This window comes from Vanessa tameamea, chromosome 8 (assembly GCF_037043105.1).
Source record: "Vanessa tameamea isolate UH-Manoa-2023 chromosome 8, ilVanTame1 primary haplotype, whole genome shotgun sequence".
NCBI classification, from domain to species: Eukaryota; Metazoa; Arthropoda; class Insecta; order Lepidoptera; family Nymphalidae; genus Vanessa; species Vanessa tameamea.
This window is the reverse complement of record NC_087316.1, coordinates 8,279,367-8,302,768: the sequence shown is the minus strand read 5'-3', so window position 1 is coordinate 8,302,768 and position 23,402 is coordinate 8,279,367. Positions and strand designations below refer to the sequence as shown.

The window sequence follows — 23,402 nt, the reverse complement described above, 5'->3', positions numbered from 1 at the left end:
TCACCGCCGAGCACGAGATGAATTATAAACACAAATTAAGCACATGAAAATTCAGTGGTGCCTGCCTGGGTTTGAACCCGAAATCATCGGTTAAGATGCACGCGTTCTAACCACTGGGCCATCTCACCTTTTAACAACATAAGAATATAGCAGCGTTCGGCATTGATAAAATTAACAGCATAGTTTAATGGAGATATCGTCAGACAAAGGAGTGAAGATCTTAAGGTCACTTGTTAACCAGCCACGTAGTCGTCCATTTTTACTTCTCTCAACTGCAATTATCTTAGGTTAGCGTCAAATCGTCTGCTACTGAGAAGACGAAAGAATTGATTAGTTATGGGTTATAACCCAATAAATCTAATAATCTATTCGCACATTTGCAAATGAGTTGCGAATATACGATAATATTTTTTTAATTTTAGCACGTCCGAATGTTTAATGCGGTAAGTTTAAAATAGATGAAATCACGTGAAAACACTATTTTTATTTTTTGGTGAATGTACCTACTCGTAATGTACGTAAGAAAAATAAAAATAATTATTTTCCTTGGAATAAAATACAAGCGAGTTTAAAAATCATTGCATTAGTTCAACTGAAGAACTAAATAATCTATGCCAACGTATGTACAAGTTTAGTTCGACTGAAATGAGACTCATAGGGAATTCGGGAAAACTTCATCAAATTCCTGGATTACGCCGGAAACGTTGAGAGATAAAAGAACGGCGAAAGAGTCCCGAAGTAAGTCGAGAATGTCTTTAAAGACAATGAGCTATGAGCCAAGATTAGTTCAAATTTAAAATCGTCATACAATACCACGGTTTCGTTGGCTTAGTTACCAAACTAGAGAATGTGACTATTATTTCTTATTTATTGTTTTTACATTCATTAAAGTTGTTTTTATTACAAAATCTTTTATATTTAGTAAGTAATTGATTTTTTGTTATTATTACAAGTTATTGCATAAAAATAAAATAACAATAATGTTTGATGAATATTTAACATGCATATTGTGTAATATATAAAAAGGCCTTCAATTATTTTGGGAATATTTCGTTTGATACTATTTTTAACGACAGATACAAATGATTAACAAAAATTGTACGTGAGTTTATTTCCATATTTAAAACTGTCTCATTTTTACTGCAAGATCAATTATCCTCATATAAACACGAAAACAAGCTTTCAAGTATAATAAATTAATTAAAAACAAAACTAAAAATGTTTTATGTCAGCAAATGCTATGCGGAGGTCCTGTTTCTTATTTTTGCTAGCCCTCTCTTACACTTATCAGTGCACGACCTCCACAATGCACATTCTCGACAACGATCCCAATAAAGTAGTCTAACATTATCTCGAATGCATATATTTATGAGTGTCAAAAGTGTAGTCGATAGTGGGACCTAAAATATATTGAATTGGTGTGTGGTCTGTGCGATACTCGGTGCAAGGAAGGCGAGTGGCGAGTGACGGTGTCGGTGTGCAGTGCATGCTGGTTTGAGAGTTGAGATAGTGGTGCTCGGAACAGGTCCGGCGCACGCGCGGGGCAGAGTCGCGCGGCGGCCGGCAGCGGAGACCCACCGGCCACGGCTCACCACTCACACTCAGTGCACGCGCTGCCTCGCCGCCGCCAGCCTGCGTGGCTCTCGTTACCACGCACTCGTACGCCGCAGATCCCTGTCATATTCGTCCGATACTCGATCGAAATCTAACTTTATATTACTTAAAGATATTTTTTTTATTTACGAATACGATTTTACTAGCGTGTGTATTTGTCAACTCTGCCTTTGTTTACATTTGCATATGTGCCGTTTTCGCTGATCTTAACGGGCTTTTCCAAGTGTACTGAAAGTGAAGTGTATAATTGAATAGCATAACTGAAGGAAAACTGCGAACTGATTTATAAGGTAACTTTTTAATTATTGTAATCGAATATTTGCAAATTATATTGCGTATATATTTTTTAATTTTATATAGATGCTTGTCTTGTAATTTTATATTAGAAAGTTGCATATGACCAACCGACAAGTTGACTTCTCGTACACGTCGGTATTTATGAGTATGTAAGTACCTACTTATTTAAGTTGACGTTACTTCATAGCAATAGAGTAAGTAAATAACACCAGATCACAAACGTGGTACTAAAACGCCGAGGTAAAACCAATCGCTTATATATAAAGGACAAACTTTTATATATACGTAAAATTCGAGGAAGTTTTGTTCGAAGATTTGCTAATTGATTTTGCATATTTTATCTTAATGTGCGTAAATAGTGTGTATTTTATTCATAACCACGCTATCTCAGCTCGTAGTGCGAGTATCAATTCTGCGCCAATACCAATAAAGCTGTCAATGATTAAGTAATTTTTACATGATTTTCATAAATCTCGCTTTAACATAATGTTTATATAAATTTAAAAATATTTTATCAATTAATTAAGTTCATAATTATATTGCTTAAGTCTCATTTAGAACTAGCAATTATTTAAATATAAAAAATATAGGAAATAAGGAAGTAAGAAATAAACGTTAACAGTTTTAGAACAAACCTTTTACAGAATATAACTACTTACTAGTAACATCTACTTACTAGTGATAATTACTATCTCAAAGACGCGTTTTATCTACACATAACACAAGCAAAACCGTCGGCAAACTGTGTCTGTCATGTATTTAAAACTAAAACCTTCTCTGAAACGCGCTGTATCTTCTATTTTAAGTTTTATGTACCTGTATAAATGTATGTAGTAGTATTTTCAGTTATATAATGTCAAATTAAACCGAAGAGGTTTTATATATAATAATTATTATTATAAATTACTTACCACAAAAAGGTTGGGTTGATTAACATTTTTATAATTATAATGATCATATAATTAATACAAGTCCCAAAAGGATGGTTACGAAATTAAAATTAAATTTTTATATTATCGGAAAGTTCAAAACTATAAAATAACAATAAAATTAAAAGGGCATACCTACTACTACGTGAACATGAATTTAATTTCAGAACGACAAATGTAATTAGATAAAATATATCTTAGTCGCAATTCAACTAATGATTAAAAAAAAGACTCGTACCTTCAATTAAAACCATACGGCGACATACGACGTATGTGTAAGACGATAATTTTAAGAGACAAAAAAGCGTTAAAAATGACCAGATTTCATTGCCTTTATTGAGCTGAACAAAGAACGCGCAATCTCTTATACGTATACTCAGGTAGTAGAATATAGATATAAATTAATCAACCAAGTATTCATCGAGTGTCAATGAAAATTAACAATTGATACATTACAAACTGAATAGTTAAGTAAATTACTAGTGTTGTGATTCATCACCTGATCCCCGTAAACACTCGTAGCAAATACGGTCTTTATCAATCATTCGCGCAGTCTTGCCATTTTAGATTAAAAATATATTGTAAAAAAAAAAAATCTTTGTCAACATTTAAGGCTACAGTAGTAATCACAATACTAAGTGATTATGTTAAAAAATATTTGTTATAGATAAAAGAGTTGCGTTATTTGTCATGTGTCATTAACACATTTAGTCAGTTAAAAATAAAACGTATTTTAAATTGGCAGTAAATTAGGTGACACCTAAAAAAACCTAACAAAATTACTTTTAACTTCTATTGTATGTTATGATTTATAATTTTGTGATATGTTTTTTAATAATACTTTTATGCATTCACGTTTTATATTTTGGTAAACGATTAAAAAAACTCTTTAAATAATTTTGCTGTAAATTATATGTTGAAAAAACTGAGCTTAAACATTACTAAACTTACAAATTTTACTGAGGGCACTGCACCTACATGTCAGAAAGCATTAAAAAGTATGTAGGTAAATTGCCCTACAGATAATTTTAAATGGTACAATGAACTAACTAATGAATCATCCACACATATAAAATTATGGAGAACATTCAATGAAATGATAGCTTAAGTAACGTATGATTCACAAACAAATCTTCTATATTACCAAGAAAAGAATCGTTAAATAATTTATGATTCATAACAATAACTATGGGATAAGATATAGAACACTCAAACGAAAAACAACTTACGTCAAATGTATTGTATTTAGCCAATTTACTATTTAAATGATTCATAGATTACATTCGCGTATCATTAAAAAGCAAGGTATTGATAGCACGATATTTTTATTCATAGTGTATATAAAACTAAATCAGAAAGTTATTGTAACTTAAATAAATATTCGACTAAAATTTCTAAGTTTTTTGTTTTGAAAAAAATATGTCGTTTTTTATTTGAATACATACCTATTAAGGCGGTAATTGGACTACAGTAAGCAGTCAACACCGCCTATAAATGTAAATATTTTAAATTTAATTCTTAAGGTATGCGGATTGGAAAATGGTCTCCACCGCTCTTAGACATTGTTGCTTTAGGCAATATTAACTATTTCTTATATCGTCAATGCGCGTCCAATCATGGGAACTAAAATGTACTTTAAATCTGTAATTACACTCGCCCACATTGGGAGTGAGTCAAATTGAAAAAATACCCCGACGAAGTCTTACTAAAAATAATTTGCACTCAAAATAATTATTCAAATGTGAATATGGAGTTATAGATTAATTACAGTTTGATAGACTTCGTTTGTTGCGGTAAAAAATAAAAAAAAAAGTTTCTACTATAGTTACAAAATACAATTACGAAGTATTCAAAGGTTCCAAATGAACCTTTCAGTATTGTAGTTATCCAACGGAAGACATTTTGTTTGCATAATCTTTTGTTATAATGAAGTGTACTTTCGATGACAATAAATTCAATAAATTTTAATTCTTTGACAACATAATGTCAAGATGTTGTTTCCGACGATAGTTGTATGAATAATATGATTTATATATAGTGACAAAATCGATTTATTCTTAGGCCCGATATCTCTTACTTGCTGAATATTCATCGTTTTCAGCGAAATATGAGTCATAGCAGTTGTTCAGACAGACGCACCCTTACTCATATAAAATATTAATAATACACCTACGTATTGCAAACTACATCCGGAATTCTTAATAGCTATTTCAAGCTCTATAAGCTTTTGCTTCAGCAATGGTTCCAATTTACACATTCGTTTATAATGTACATTTCATTAATATGATAACCTTTCGTATTAAATTCAAACGATAATGTTAATAATTTTAGTATCATATTTGTTTTTGTAAAATTGATAATTTATCATTTCAATTAGGAAAATACAGCTCTTTGAGTAAAATTAACCACAAACAGTCATTCAACAAGATGCACCAATTTATGGTAAGTGTTCTAATGCGTATTAAATTACAATAACTCCTGCCAGACTTTCATATCAATTACAATACAGATATTAATACGTCTAATTTTACCATATTTGAAGCACTAATTAGAATTACATGTATCGCATAACTGAACAGTCGATATAGCTCTTATCAATTTCAACACTGCACTAGTATCTAAGGGCAAGAAAAAGAAAGTTGAAAGCGAGGAAAAGTTGTGAAATTTTGGGTGGATCAACTTTTTTAATATATTGGCAATGTAAGAAAATATTATAACTATTCCTTCCATAGAAAATAGCCAACCCGACCAAAGCCTATTGCTGTTTAGCGATAGAAAATCCGGGCAGGTTTGCAAAAAGCCCTACCACGGAAGATGTACGTAGCTAATCGTAATCAGTTGATCTTTTACAATGATGTTCTCCCCACCGTGTCTGTCTGTCTGTCGGAACGCGATAAATTTGAAAATTACCGAATAGATTTTATTTTGATCATTCAACGCCGATAATTAAAGTCTAAATTACAATACAGCCTGAGGACCAATAATATTTTAATTTTTAATCGTATTTATCATATAATTCAATCATATCTATGTAACTAATTGGTCGGAAAAGAGTAACTACTGAACTTTCTTACTGTTCGTATTTCTCGGCAGAATATACAAAGTCGTGGTAACTTAAGATTTAATTTGTTCTTCTAATGAGATTCAAAATTGTAGAAACGTAGTTAAATAAAGTATCCAAATTGCCGTATCTAAAATAGTATTAAACTCCGTCAAATTCAGTCATGAATATGCATTATTTTATAAACGGACTTCTTGTATAAATGTTTTTCAAGTGTTAGTCTATAGATTCAACTGAAATGTTATTTAATATTTAACGTTAACGAAAGTTTCATTCTCAAATAATTACATCATTATGCATGAGCCGGATGCATTAGTTTAGGAATATAAATATATACACGTGTCGTATTTTAAAGTCAACAAGAACGTCATATTAATATTTGCATTGCCTGAAAACTTATTTATATTTAAAACCATAACAAGAAGTTACACGTCAATTAAAGAAATAATTCAATCATAACTTAAAAAATATTAAATACATTCTCGAATTATGTTTTGAACTGGACAACTTCCGTAAATATATACATTTAAAATATATATACATTTAAAAAATAACTGAGCTCGAAATACGAAACAGGTGAACTCCCACATCCTATAATGTCTGTGTTATTGCTAAAATGTAAATTAGCAACAATCAAATACCGCTTATCGAAAAGCTTCATCAATATGCATGACGTAGATATCACAATCGCCTTATCTATGTAGGTAATAATTTAAAGAATTTGAATTTTATCGGATCCTTCTTTACGGAAATGACTGCGTCTGTGTTATCATCTCGATTGCTCCTATTATCGCGACATTCCTATAATATTACTCAATAGTGTGAAATGTATCAATTTCGCTCAATTATCTATGATGTAATTTAAAATGTATGTACTTGTATCGAATTAATTACGGCGTAGATACAAGTTATATGTTATAATAAACAAGTTATATGTATTTGAGACATAAAAATAATGTGTTCCTGCAGGGAGACGCCGCGCCGTGATGCCAATATGAGTATGATGGCCTACTTATTAGTTTCTCGAACTATAATGACGTAACTTCATATTATTGATCAAAATCATAATGTTGTTCGCTAAACTTTGGGAAGATAACAGATAAATATATTGTGTGTTATTAATTAGACATTTTGTAATATTTTACTGTTGTCATTGGTTATAAACTAAATTAACATAAAAAAAAAATAATAATAATATAATATTTGTAATAATAAAGTATTTTCAATTAATAAATAATTATTATTTGACTAATTTAGACAAATCTAATTAGCACATATTCTAATTAGTTTTCTTATCTCATTTATATATTTATCGTTTTCTGTCCGTCAGAGCGGAATATTTACACGACAATATAGTTACTATTATTATATTAAACTCGGTTCAATATCACTGTATTGTTATTATCCAGTTGTTATTACGTGCTACACTGCAATAACAAAACATTTAAGTTAATTTTAACTTTGTTTAAGCTTACAGAAAATGTCACTACGGCTAACAATTAAATGTTCTTGAAAAATATTCGAATACTTGGTGGAAGGGCTTTGCCTGTCTGGTTAGGTACCAACCATCAGTTATTCTACCCCAAAACAATAAACAATCCATGGTATTGTAATGTTCCGATTTTAACCGAGACTGAGTCAGTGTTACTAGGGGCACAATGGATAACATCTTAGTTCCCAAGGTTGGTAGCGTTTGAAATATAAGGAATGATTAATATTTCTTAAAGCGCCAATGTTTATTGGCGTGGTGTGATCACTCACCATCAAATTGACTATATGAAAGTCCGTAAGTGCCATATGGCATTTTCTTATTTTTATGCGTATATTTTTCAAAATAAAAAAAAATAAACTAATTAAACAAACTAATCGGCAGGGAAATCAATTTCCGCCATAATTAATGCGTAGGAAAATAGAAACTATTATATTAATATATTAATTAACATTGAAAATTATTATTAATCATAAATAATTACATTTAATTGAAAACGCAACATAGTAAATAAATAAGTACATACTTATAATATAATGAAACGTATCCTTAAATGTATGTTAGGTTTTCAATGACCGCAGTAAACTATTCATAGTCGAAACGAGCCTTCAGAGAATAATGATTCAAGTATTGTGAATTGCTGAGACGTAAATCCATTCATTTTATTTAATTATAATGAGAATGAGTAGCCTACGACCCTGTTATCAAGACGCGCAAGCTCTCAAACTATGCATACGGAGTTGTGCAATGTCATCGTGCAATGTCTGATTTTTAATACCTACACGAAAAATATTTTTATTTTTCACAAACAATTAATAAATTTAAAATATAAAATGGATTATTGGATGTTTTAGATTGGCGTGGAGTGTAAATAAAAACTTATTTCGACCGGACGAAGTCGGGACGGGCAGCTAGTAATTTAATAATAATAATTAATCTTAACTGAAGATTTGTGGTTCAAACCGGGACAAGTTTTCATGTGCTTAATTCGACTTTGTCATCTAGTATCTATTCGGAAGTGAAGAAAATATCGTACCCGCACGCGTCGAATGAAATCCTCTATGTGACTATTCGTAGCTTAACGAGAAACTGTAATGTATTATAAGTTAACGGTATTTGTTTGCCATAACACATTTTCGGTAACGATAAAATGGCCCAAGACTCTTGGGATATATTTATATCATGCATTAGAACACATATGTATTATAAACATATACGTGCAATTCAGGTATTTTTATCAGTAAAAGAGAGCATATTATCTGCACGATCACCTAAATTTACCCAAAAGGTCCGCAAGTAGCTAGTGGTGCATTTAAAAGTTTGCCTGAATTCATGCTTTGAGGAACAGTATACTAGACACAATAGCTAAGAATTTGTCATACGCCTTTGCTGTCCCAGAAAGTTTTAAGTCAATTTTGCTTTTTTTTTAATTCTGGAATTACCTGAAAACGCAACTTTATTTACGTTAATATTTTTTATAATCTTAAATAGTTTAATAATTTAATATTTATTAAATAATGAATACCCTATTTATTTTATTCTCGCGATTTTTTTTAAACACAGTATTAGTAACATAATTATTTTTATTAAGTTTTAATATTTCAATATTATGTTAAAATTATTATATATATAGGTTAACATAATCTTTCAGTCGTGTTAAGTTACGTAGACATACAGATGTAATGCTATTGTTATATTTGCAAATATAGATTTTAACCGTAGACCCGGGGTTCAAACCTAGCAATTTCCACTGATTTTTCATGTGATTAATCTGTATATATAGTTCATCTCATGCTCTTAAGTGGAAGAAAGTATCGTGACGACTTCTACATATGTTAAATGAGATTGTATCATATGCGTTGAATTTGCTCTAAAACTTTTACTCAACTGCTGGCACATTGGCCCAGCATTGGGAAGTTCACAGGCTATTTAAATATTCTATGAAAACATAATAAATTTTGTATTAACGCAATTTCATATTGAACGTAAATGCCAATGAATAAACATTTATTTTTTAATATCTTCTATTAATTAATAATATAAAGTTAATTACTTAAAGTAACTGTGTTAGAGGTTTCATTATATTTTATTTTTATATTTATTCTTTGTACAAATTATGTTGACACGCACCATAGGTGTGGAATGAGGTATTCAACGTACTTTAGGCACCGACGTGTGACGTTCTTGAAGTTTAGTGAAGCGAATTATATCTGTCACGTAAACGTGTTAAAATTGTGTCACTGCCTCTATGATATGTGCAGTTTTGAAGACTCATTAAATGTGCTAAAAGTAATTAGTGTGAAATCTACCTCACCGTACCATAGATTAAAATAACATTTGATTTAAAATAAATAAAAACGTAACTCGCGAAAAGAAAATAAATCGAACGCCCCAATTAAGTTCCGGAATTTCATTTATTAAGGATTTTCAGAAAACTTAAATTTATAATTTTTTGTTGTAGAAGAATCAGCCTTATGTGTCGGTATTTGGAGCCAGTGTTCATCGCGGGTGAATGTAAAAAAGTGTTGGTTTCGACTTGTTGGCGACAATCAGGCTGCGTGGGCACTATCGGTTGCGGCGAGGTCGCGCCGCTCACCCTGCTATCGCGGCCACGCTTCGTGCGCCTCATTCGATCTATTAATAATTCATCTCATATCTAAAAAGTGCTAAATTTATTTAAAGATAATAAACACCTATCGATTTTTGACCTATTTTCACTAGTATTTTCTTAGTATAAGGTTAGGCACAGCGTTAAGCGTGTGATTAATTTTAGAATTTTATTAATGTTCCCCGAGGGTACCATTTGTACATTTATTATTTTCAAAGGAGATAAGAGTATAAATAGGTTAATAATTAGATTAAGCCAGTGTTATGTAACTGTGAACTTCCTGCAAATAGATGATTGTAACTGGATGACCCTGTAAAACATACTGTTTGTGTTTCGCACTTATCCTTAAACGATCATTGTTATACAAAATTTGCTCTTTATGAGATTTGATTACTAAATTATGCCAGGGCATTGACCTTTACGTTTCAAGGGAGTGGGTATTTTTTATCGGTTTATATTTAGGTGTAAGTTACAAAATTCCAAAAAAATATAACAGATAAATGAATTGTTTTTTTCAATAACACGTGTATATATCAATTACAGATATTCGCAGATACAAAGAATTGATAATAATCTCTATTATTTGTATGTAATACCCACATGCATGGGTGCAACCACATGTTGCGTATTAACGCGCTTGCAGAGTGGATTTTTTCTTTTTATAGTTTTAATCAAGACATATTGTATTTCATACATGCTATTAATAAGCGATGAGATTGAAACAATAAAGTTATCAACGGAACGTATTATATTGCCATAAAACTCCTTTATAGCATAAATATTAGGATCTTAGTGTACTTATGGTTTTGGCGTCCCATCTTATGAAATTTAATTTTTGACTTTTTTAAAATCTTTTAAGACTTTTTTAGATCGTATATTTTATTACTCGAATTATGTGGCATTGACGAACGTTGTATTGTCACTGCCGTTTTAATGAAAGTTCATTGAACCTCTGGTATGAAGGTGCTGATACCGAATTTGGCCGTTTAAGTTTTTTTTTCACCGCATCATCAAAGTTTATCTTGCCCTAAAAAAACAATAAAAATTTGTACGAAGTTCGAAAACAAAAACCTTGTTAAATTGCTTCTTAGGTCTTGGCCTGGTAAGAGCGCCGGCAGAAAAATTTTAGAAACTTCAATGAATAATACCGGCATCAATAACCATACAAATCTTTCAGTGTTCTAGTGTTTTTTCACTCAATTTGTACCATTATTTATTTGTAGCCGCTTTTCCTGGTCACAACGATCTATTGTAACAAACGTGTCCTATAATTTTGATTTATCACTTTTCACCACGACGACGATGATGATTTATTTATAATCCCTTCATGTTAAACCAACTTCTTTGTGAGCTTCTTTATTGTTGTACAATTTGATGCAAATTTATCACTGTCGTTTTGTTACTGTCATTGAATATCAGACGTGGTTTGAGCTAAACCTGATTTCACGATCGATTGCAGTTCGTAATCTATCTTATATCAATAAAAAGATCGCTGCTTTTTTTGAACTCGTACGTAAAAAACGCTGTATATTTTGTCATTTAATTTGTATCAGTATATTCACCGTGTTTCAGAGAAGGTTTTTGCTTGAACATACGTGATAATTGTTACGACTTTATAACATAAAAGCCTTGACAAAAGAGCTTGCCTGTATTTTGACATTAATTTGAATTTAGAATGCAAACTTAGCCCAAGGATTTAATTAGAAAAAGGCAAATTCATAGGCGAAGAATTAATAAATAACAAATATATATTTTTAAATTAATTTATATGGCCACGGTCTAGTTTGATCACAATATGAACATCCCATCTGAATCGATTTTAATGTAAACTAAATACGTTTTTTATGATATACCTACTCGTCAAATGATAATCGAATAATACCGAAATAAAAAAAGAACTGTGTATAAAAACACACTACAGACAAATAACCAAAATATTCTCAGCTTACTTAATTATTATTTTTAAATGTGTGTTTAATTTTAGACCTGTACATAATATGTACATATCTAAATATAGAGCGTAGATCCCTAATTAGCCTGGTAAATCATTACATCCAAATCACAGGGCAACCTTTTGTCAAATATGTTTAACGATATTTAATTTAATTCCAAATTAGTTGTCTAATTATATGTATTATGTTTATATTAATTTGTAGGGACCTTAAAAGGATTAGAATTATTCTAGGAACTACGCCTTATACAATACATCCTGTGCCACGCCTAATTTACACAGTTACTAGTGTCTAACTCATGATAAGCCATTCAATTAATAATGCCACTATGCTAATATCGTTGCTGGTACAGCAGGTGACTTTATCTATGCCTCTATACTTAATATTATAATTGCGAAAGCGACTTTGTCTGTCTGTTCCTAACCTAATCGAAACTTAATCATTGAACTGATTGTAATGAATTAATTTATAACTATTCATATATGATCTAATGTAGGACAAATATAAATATTATGAAATGAAATGTAAGTAATTTAGTATCTATAAGGGCGCATAAAGTATATAAAAAAGGATTAAAATTTTAAATTGACTCGATGTAATAATTCAAATATAGGAATCATATTGCACACTTTGAATCTGAATCAAAAAGTGGTAGTAAGACCGTACTAAAGTGAGTTACTGGCTAAAATTTATATTAATTAGCTCACCGATGGTATGGTTTTGTGCGAGTATCTAACTAGGTACCAAAGATTAATCGCTTACCATACTAACTCATAATAATTATATTAATAAATCTAACCTACGACTAAATACAAACTACATTCAAACATCGTTCAAGGAAACTCACACAGGGACATTTTTTTAAGATCAAGACATTATAGTTACTGCAATTATAAATAATCATTCAACTGTCAACAAGTCCCGCATTATTAGCATTTTTTATTTTCCTCGTAACACAAAGTACTCGTATGCACCGACACAAGTACTTGTATGCACCGACACAAGTACTTGTATGTACCGACACAAGTACTATGACTACTAAGCGTGATTAAGACGCATTTTTACGTACAAGTTAAGGGTTCCGTATTTACGAAAACCTTATAATTAACACCAAAATGCCCAATTTAAATCAATAACTAGTTGCTGGTTTTTGTTGTGTTCATTGCGTATATTATAGCATGGCCTTACTTTTACAGCTAATGACATTTAATAAACTGTGATATGATATTAATAGCATAGCAGAACTACGACATTTTCTAACGTACTTTTGAGATAGAGCTCATGAATGTTAACCGAAGATTGCAGTTTCAAACAGGGTATGTACTGCTGAATTTTCATGAGCTGAATTTGTGTTTATAACTCAGCTCGTGCTCGGCAGCGATGTGAAATATCGTGAAGCTGCATGTGTCTGATAAAAATCTATCATAAGGGAATCCACCATACCGTAAAGGAACTTCGTGGTGGATTATAATATTCTCGAAACTTTGTTCTCATAAAATGTTAACAAAATAATAATCGAACTAAACTTTTTCTTCAAATTTAAATTGGACCAATCGGGAAGTATATTCTTCTAAACAAAAGAAAATTAAAAACGGTTAATATATGACAAAGTTCTGAGGTTATAAACACAAAAAAAAGATGTACATATATACTATCGAATTGATAATCTCCTCATTTTTTTAAGTCGTTTAAAAAGGAGGTCTTAGTCTAGTTATTGGTACATTTCCAGACTGTTGCTTTTACTTTAATACTTAAGCATATAATTATTATTGGCAATATGGACAAAGTTTAATAAAATTAGTTCCATAGTAAAGTGACTTTGAAGTCAATATGTTTTTTCGTGTTTGTAGAGGCTTAATGGACATGTTATGTTCGGGACTGTTAATTCAATTACCTGTTACCAGTCGCCTTTAAGAAACGGTATTCATTGTTTAACACCACTGCTAAATTTTATACATATTGATTTAACTGTGAGAAGTTTTAAATGTGTAAAATTATTCCCATTTGTTTAATTTCTAATATATTTAATGTAATTTAATAAAATAACTTAATGATGAGAGGAGATGAATGAAGCAAAAATACTTATTTTTGCCAGAGTTAATAGATTATATAATTTACATATTTTTATACACCACAGACTATATACAAATTTTTTAAACATATTAAAAGAATCTAGCCGCTAATCCATCCATCCAAACATACATAGTTGTTGCAAAGGTGGGAAATTTAAATGCATTAATTTAATTTCAGAATGCTTCTTTAATTATTTATCGGCGATTTGAAAAGAATAGGAATACATGTACCATAAAAAAGATAACTATACAGCTCAATAAAAACTGTTTGTAGCAATTATAAATTTTCACGGGTAAAAAAATATTATACAGCAATTTATGTTCAGTAGGTACCCATTTGCACCTAGATTACATAGTTCCAAATATATCTCAGCTAACAAAGGGTAATTACGGGTTTTCCTTCAATATTTGTACAAGATAATTCGTTGCACGGTAGCGTAGGTTAATCGCTATGTTAATGAGACTCTGATAACTAAGATTTATTTAGCTATCATAAGACTAATCTGAGCGATAAAATACGAAATGCAATTTAAATAAAGAATTAAATGAATTAAATTTAATTTCATTGCACGAAATGTTAAAAGACAATGAAGAGGTAAAATCAAAGTGTCTTGTTTAGTTTGTATTTATTTTTTATTCAATGTGTCAGTATAAATGGTAATTGCATACTTAATCCCATACATTTAAGTTATCAAAAACAAGGAAACAGCCCGCAACACGGAACTACACCCCGAGGTGATCTCGCCCTTGCGGATCGTCGAACTTGCCGAGAAAAAACCCGATCTTGTTTCGCTGCTCGTGTACAGTTAGGTGGAGCATTAAGTAATCGGAGCCGAGAGCATCGAGATAATGTTGCGCACGCGTGAAATATATACGAGAGTTTTTATTGCGACCGCGTTCCGTTCTGGGACTGGTATGCGCGTGTCAATACGAAGATTCTGACGGCGAGTGGTTTGCCTTACCGCGACCTTGTGCTGCCACCGCTCCTCCCGACCTCCGATGCTTCTGAGAAAGTAGGTGACGATTGACGTTACGCCGTGTCAACCGTCTTCTCACCCAAGCCCCATAGATAAATCGACTTTCTAAATCTCGTAATCTTCGATCCGGGATGCATATGGAGATGATGGGTAATAAAATTATTAACGGTTATCTCACGCTAGCTCAGCAGGTTTACATGAATAATTTGTTTACATTTATTAATCTAATAAATGCCGGCGACCCACCTGCAATTGCTTAAGGTTCTCACAGTTAATATTTACTTCCCAAGTAGGTTTATTGATCAAACAACTAACAACGAAGATCTTGCCCATAACGCCTAGTTATAGTTAATTAAACGTACTTTGACATTTCTGACCATTATTTCTTTTGTAATTTAAGCAGCTGTAATAATTGTCATTTGAAGTTATTTATCCATAAAATTTTATGTATGTAACCAAATACATATTTTTAACATTACGTTATAATTAATACTGATATTATTATGACCATTAATATAAACTTTCTTATTGAAATTTATGGGTGCCATACAATAATATTTATATACAAATATCAACTTTTAATTGGAGATCGAGGTCAAGTACCACGAACAGTAAAGCATAGCAACTATTTAGTTGTCGTAAAAAATGTTATAAAATCATAATGAAAATTAAAAAATTAAAAATCTTTAACCGCATCGTAAAATGAAGTTAATAGAATTATAGCCTGAAACAGATATCGATTTGATTCCTCAATCCTCATAGTTAGTAAACTAGTCGATCGCTATAATTCAAATATGTATATTGGAAATGATCAGCAGCTAAAAGTCCAGGCATCGGCTAAGCATGTTAAATTGTACAAGCAGCAGATTTCTATAATCAAACTCGAACTTAACAAAATGGTTGATCTGGACACAGATATAATATTTTAAATTTTATACTAAATCAATTTTTTTAACCTGCGCGTTAATGCAGCAATATCTTAAAACAGAGAAAACAGAATAATTGCCTATATTATACAATTTTAAAATTAAAAAAGCGAAAGTTTACTTTTTTTTTTTTTTTTAATAAATACACATTAGCTCATATCGTAGAATATACTGCCAAAATATTAGTTATGGTGATACATTTGTTATACATTATTTAATATATTATGTATTTTAAAGTAATAACTTGGACTTATAAAGTGCAAATAATAATAGCTATAACACATGATCCAATTATCTATGGTTTGTTTATCATTGACCTTTGAAATTGTAATTAGTACTAATATCTATTAATATAACTCAACAAGTTAATTGATGCATTGTTTGTGTATTAATTATGTAATTGACTTTGTTAATTACGATCATTAATAATTTTTTAAACATTTAAATTAACTTTTGAAAAACATACACTATAATCTTATTCCAATTCGTTAAACGAAAAATAAAGTTATTTTAATTTATTATAGACAATAATTCACTAGAAAAGAAGTTATCATTGAAACAGTAAAGTAATCAGTATAAGTTTCTAAGATAAATTGATCAAGTAATTTATTTAACAGATACGTATAAATAAGTTTAAAGTACTATTAACTGAACATTAAACGTCTTAGCATTGACCGCCCGCAATAGTTCATGTGTGTCTCATTTGAAACGGATTATGTTTTATTCAATAGCCGGTAATTTGTCGTGTAGTTAATTTTATCAATGGCTTGCTAAATGCCTTCGCGGAAGTTATGCCGTGGGCGCTAAAATGTTCCCATGTGGAAACAAAGCACATTCTTTTGAATGCTTAGCGCTGCTTTCCAGGAGACCAGCATGGTGGTCTTTAGACTTTGTATAATCTGACGACTTTTTAGTGTTTCGGTTCGTTTTGAGTGAGGTTGTTTTGTGTCTAATAATACGCACAATGGCAGAAAATGTTAGTATGATTTTTACTACCTATTTTAATGAATGTTTAATAAACAATGTTATATTATAATAATTATATTTATTCATTTAATTACTTGAAATAGTGAGCAGCAAACTAAATTTAACTTAAACTCAATTTACAGATGATGATAAGTTTGTTTTGTGTTTTTATATTATTATCAGGTACCTATTGGAATAATTTTGTGTGTGTGTTTTTTTTAGTATTAATTATAACTTTATCTCGATATTTAAATCTTATAAAACAACAATATCTTTCTGGTTTATATAAGTTACAAATTTCTCCTTCGATTTATAAGTTACATCGAGTAATTTGTTTCTTACCGGTTAAAAGAATTTTAAAATTCATCTCCCTTTTTAAATTTTTTAGATATGTGTTGTTTTAATATATATCGATTATTTTTCGATAAAGCTTCATGTATTAGTTTATTATATAGTTAAAAGGTTTACGTGTACGTGTTTAGATATTACTTCACTATGGAGCGAAATATTTGGTGATGTGAATGAATTTGTCCCTAGTCATAACAAATCATCAACATAATATGTAACAACCAGGGCTGTCAAACAATCAATCGATAAAAATAATTAATAAAGATATGCGAGTTGAACTTACACGATTTTTTAAGTATAATATTTATTGGACAAAGTTTTCTTTTTAATAATAAAAGTAATTGGTGTCTGATTACTATTAATTCCTTTTCCAAATTACAATTTTTATTATATACCTATTGTCTATAAAAAACTGTTCTTTTTTTAATTCCATATTTACTCTGTGCCTATTATCAGTTACTTAACTTACCAAAATATAACAATTAATATTTTTATATTTACTCAATACACTTTTAATAGATTTTTTTAATCTGTTAGTTTCATATTTCATTATTTTTGAGTGCTATGTATCAACAAGAGCAGTAATAATATTTTTTCCTCATTTCATATCACTACAAGTTTTTATGTAACGTATTGTGTGCTCAGAATTTTTAATGACAATTAACTGATTGACATGTGGTACAAAAAAAAGTAACAATACTCGTTACCGGATGTGGCTACCGTCTTTAATTTAAGTGGCATCTTGTATCGTGTAATAAAAACTAATTATTTATTAAACGCCTTCCATTTACGAAACGATAACAAATAAAAAAAAAAAGAGAATCATATGATCATTTATTAAATTGATAGATATTTATATATAAATATAAAATCACAAATACTTATTTTAAACATATCGTTTTAATTAAATAGGCTTTTTTCGTATTCATGTAATAATATTTTTATTATGTACTTAGTTATTATTAAGTACAATAAATATAGTGTTCACGATATCGCAAAAGAAATAAAAATCTAACGTCAGATTTCATATCCTGGGTGTTGCGTTTGATTTATTTGATGTTTATTTGCTTTATTTAATGAACTCGAGCCACGCAAATACTAATAATATAAATAGCAATGCTTTGCTCGTATTTAGCAAAAAGACTAAGTTGAGCGAATTCATAACGAGTTTTTTTTTTTTGCGGCGTCTAAAAACGCATTACAAAGGAGGATATGAAACCGGAACTAACGTAATTGACAAATATCTCATAGTCGAAATATTTAATTATATACATTATACACTACAAGTTTGCTTTACGCGGTTTCATCGGCGTCAAACGATACTGCTGCTCGATAGTATGTTATTAAAAAGCCCATAATTCCCATAACCTACCCAAATATTGGGGTATTAAATGTTATAACATACTATCTATAATTCCAGAGATTAGCGCGATCAAAATAAGCGAACAAATGTTTGATATTTAGATTATTTTGAATGTATCAAGAGACCTGGAGGATAACGTACGAATTGCAGTATTTTTGTTTTTAAGTTATTTGATTTCTTTATTACGTTTTAGATTTCACGGATAACGGATACGATCTATAATATAGATATATAGATTAATTTCAAAGTATTTTTGTAATATTTCGTGTTTTTTAGTTACGAAGGTTAAACGCATTTAATATGAAACACTTTTTGCGAGACTCTGTTATTAATAAATAAATTCTATAAGTCCGACTAGGTACCTATTTGAGGTCAATGTTCGTGTGGAATGTTGTAAAAAATGGTAAGGACGTTAGTTCGGTATGTGCCTACTTACCTACGAGTGTTCTATGTATGAAGCAATGTTCAATGTAATGTCAGTTTTAGTCGGTTGTTTTGGATAGTTTTTTTTTAAATTTACACATATTGTTGATACAAATAGAGTAATTACTTATACAATCAATACTTAAGCTTACAATCTTACTTGGTTTTATATTTATGTAGCTCTGGCATTTTAGAGAACAGAATTAGAATTTTCCAGAAAAAATAATGCACAATCGAATCAAATCGTTAAAGCTTTACCAAGTATCATATATTTTAGTGAAGCTATACGCATTGCGTGCGATAAATGCTCTCAGGGGATTTTTCCCAATAGAATCGTCAAATGTCATCATAATAATAGCAAATTTGCAACAAATATTTGCACATATAGATAAAGTTGTCGAAGTAATATATCGGCTTACTTTTTAGTAATTATCACTAACTTTTTTCAAAAGGTTATGGAATAGCTGCCTGCCGGCCCCCTAAACGTACGGGTAAATAAGAATACGATCCCGATTAGATCGGATCGAAGCCAAGATGTACTCGCATACACAAATTAAATTATCAAAACCCAATCCAGCTCAGGTGAAGCTCAGTGACTAATACATGTACCGAAGAATTCTATAATTTATTAGTATGTAATATTTATTGAAATGAATTTAGTTCAGTAATCTCTGTATCTTTATTACAAACCATTATGTCATAAATACGTATCACGCTGAGTGTTGATGTTCTAAGTTAGAAAATGTAAACAACCATTCAATTCAATAATCATACATAATCGTTTTTTTTTTATATGTTTCTCATACTTCAATAGGATATTCCGGCTTTAGTTCAACAGTGACATTGAAAAATTAAAATTCAATAATATTTTAATTATATAGCGACGTTTCCGTTATAGAACTATTCCCTCCACGTTATATTCATTCATTATTAATGAAACAAACATAACAAAAATAATCAATATTTTTTTTTGCTATCGTTACTTTCAGTCGTCTTACACACACAGAGATATTTTAAGCACGAGCGTCACTCATACCAGTGCACGCCGATAATAATTATTTTACCTAAATATTTTTATCCTATAATACATCTAAATATTTGTAAAACTATATTTGTTGTAAGGAAACCTTTACTTACTTATACTTTTCAATAATTCATATTAACTAGGTAGATCAGACAGATAGATTATTATCAATGCGAAAGTCTTAAATGACTGAAATATTAAATGTTTGAACGTTCGTTTTTCAAATATCTCGATGTCTTTATCGTAGTTTAAAAAGTAATAAAAATAATTTAAGCTAAGCTAAATAGTAACGAATTATGCAATAATACGAATATAAATAGTTTTTACGAGTATTGTAAATATTATTACAGTACTTTTTACACAATCCCATTGAGACATAGTTACACAAAAGTAGATGTTTTACCATAAAAGGAAGCTAGTACTTGCACATATCTCGTAATTATGTAAATTGTAAATCGTATTCTAATTTCCGACAAAGGTTCAGACGTCAGTGGTTCTCTTTATACCGTAATACCGTAATGCATACAGACACTTGCGTCATCGGAGAAGGTTGTTTAAACTGTTAATATTATAATGTTAATCTTAATTTTTTCATTATGTTTCCTTGTTTATATTAAAATATATATCAAATGTTATTAATAAATAGCTTAAAAATACGAAAGTGAATATTTATATATATATATACGGTAACTAATTTTATAACATGTTAGACTCATTACTTACCATCAAGTATGAATAAAATCGAGCGTAAGCCAACTGTCATTAAAAAAAAAACTAGATTTTTCTGCGAGAAGATTTTTCATTCCACATACATTTGGGCTTTCCAATCCTATTCTCGAATAATCACCGCTGTCTATCGGTATATCTATAGGGCGGCTTTGTAAGAAATCGTGCTAAATAAAATACTTATCACTTGATAATTTGGAGTCCATTGACTTGTCCACGTCGTGACGTCACTGTACATTCCGATGATTTGTTATTTTGCCAAATTACATTCTATTAGATTACATCAAAGCGAAGAATTAAAGATTCTACTTTTATTAGAAGCTTTAGTAATGTGTAGTTTAAGTTTTACCTTCCTTACTCTGGGATCGGTAAGTTTTATTGTGATGTAATTAAATTTCAATTTTTATAAATCAAATTTGGTCAATTTATCAATTGTTATATTGAGTGAATTTTAAAAATATGACAAAAATAATTACCATGTGTTTGATAACGTATCCTTTGTTAGAATTGAATAAGCAAATTATTGTTCCATACAAATGTTTAGGTGTAAGATTATAATAATAATACGAGGATAACATTGTTTTAACGGCTCGTAACGAAATATGCAATAGATTTCACAGTTCAATCGTTAAGTCGTGGGGAGCAGTGGTACATATATACCTAATAATGTTACGAATCAAGTTTCTCTATTCCAATTTGCTAATGAATTAGTATTTCTAAATCTACGTACTTAATAAACTTACATAAAGTCAATATATATTTATATTATATACGAATTCATAAATAGGTTAAAATAAACCGTGCAAAATATTTAACGAATACTATTTATACTGTACATATTTTTAAATACAAACGATTCAAGAAATACAGCAGATTACTACCATTCATTTGTTACCATATAAATAAATAGATTAAGAATAATGTAAACCAGTGTTCGCTATCGATCTACGAGGGTGATTTGGCATTCCGAGAGCATGCATGCCGTCGTGAGTGTGGTCATGAGCTAATTATACGTAGGAGGTGATTCGAGGAGTTACGTGTGTGTGACGTTGCAGGTGTTGCGCACGAGTCGCGTGGCGCGAGGGTGTGATGCGAGGGGCGCGCAGCGGCGTGCGCCGGCGCCGCGAGTAGCCGCGACCATGCCCGGCCCGCGCTCCACACATGCCGTTGCCTGTCTTCTGCTGCTTGCGATGTTCTCCGACTTCATCGTTGCCGATGGCTCCATTCACGGCGTTATCAGTTAGTAGTTTTCAGATTTATATACCTTATAAATGCGTAAATTCCAGATAGATTATAACAATAAAAGTTTATTTTACAATTTAATATGGTTATGAAACAGCGAAGAATATTTATAGAATTAAAAAAAACATCAGGTGAACAGCTGGATAATGAACACTAGCGCTGACTAGTGGGCACGTGTATTGCATCCATTATTTATATCTACGTCGACGTTTAATTGAAACAACTCCAGTGGCAATGTAAATGTAACTGCAACTTGTAGTGATAATTGTACAGATATCGGACTGATATCGTTTTGTAAGCAACACCAAGTTGCTATTTCGATTCCAAAGCAGGCAGCTGCTAATGCAATAACCAGAGAGAGATTATTTGATTTCAGTGATTCGTGAATGCGATATGCGACACGCAGTATTGGTAAAGAAACCTATATGAAATTACGGACGAATGATTCTTGTAGAAAACAGTATTACAATTTTGAATTTTGTTGTAATTCATATACATATAATGTATGTATAATTGAAAACAATAGATTAATTTACGCACTGATGACGTAATTCTATAAAATATCTGTGAGATAAAATCAATTTGGATAAAGCTATTTTTCAATAAGTTAATTAATTAGGTACTTTTGTATCTTAATCACAGATAATTAAATATTAATAATAGTATTAATTAAATCAAATACTAAGAAATAGAAGTATATAAACAATATTAAAATGTTTATTTGTCATAAAATTGTCTGACTAAAACAGAGTAGATAGCTACGAATTTTCTATTAATTTAATTAGTCGTCGTTAAGAGAAAAAGTAAGAGAAAATCAATTTCTTTACTCATTTTCTGATTAGTGTGTGATATTTTTTTTACTATTTCTAGACGGTTGTGTTACTTTTGTCAAATTTCATAAATAATTATATTCTCTAAGCACACATACACCTAATAGGCAACTTAAATTTAAGCTAGTTAGAAGAAGCTAGCTAGAAGCAAGTGACTTATATAAAACGTTGCAAACACTTGCGTATTGTGGCAGAACATTCTAATATAATTTTAGTTAATGTACTAAATTAGGCTTGGGTTCACTTATTTTTTTAACTTTTTTCTTACTTTTGTGCATTCGTGTTGATTGTAAAGTTGCAGGTTACCTTAATTCTAGCGTTTTAGTATTAGTACAATTATATTTTATTTTATAAATTGTTTATATAATATTATTAATAGTTTTTCATTTGTTTTTTTATTTCTATCGTAATAGTGAAAAACACTATCCGCGCATAATCCAATGATTCATCTTCTATTCAAAATGCTCTCCTCAACCTTATTTTAAGCATATCAGCCCTACGCAATAAAAGAACAGTTTGAAAATTTAAACCTTAAAATGTAATCTACTAAAAGAT

The 23,402-nt window shown here is 30.3% G+C and overlaps 1 protein-coding gene across 1 annotated transcript in view; it reads left to right on the top strand.

Annotated features, from left to right (window-relative positions):
- The first annotated feature begins 1,502 nt into the window (after positions 1 to 1,502).
- Positions 1,503 to 23,402, top strand: part of LOC113399824 (BMP-binding endothelial regulator protein) — a 46,335-nt gene continuing 24,435 nt past the window's right edge. The window contains exons 1-2 of the mRNA XM_026639067.2: positions 1,503 to 1,904; positions 21,831 to 22,014. Coding sequence (XP_026494852.1) covers positions 21,915 to 22,014 — 100 coding nt within the window. The 5' untranslated portion in view covers positions 1,503 to 1,904; positions 21,831 to 21,914. The remainder of the gene's footprint in view (positions 1,905 to 21,830; positions 22,015 to 23,402) is intronic.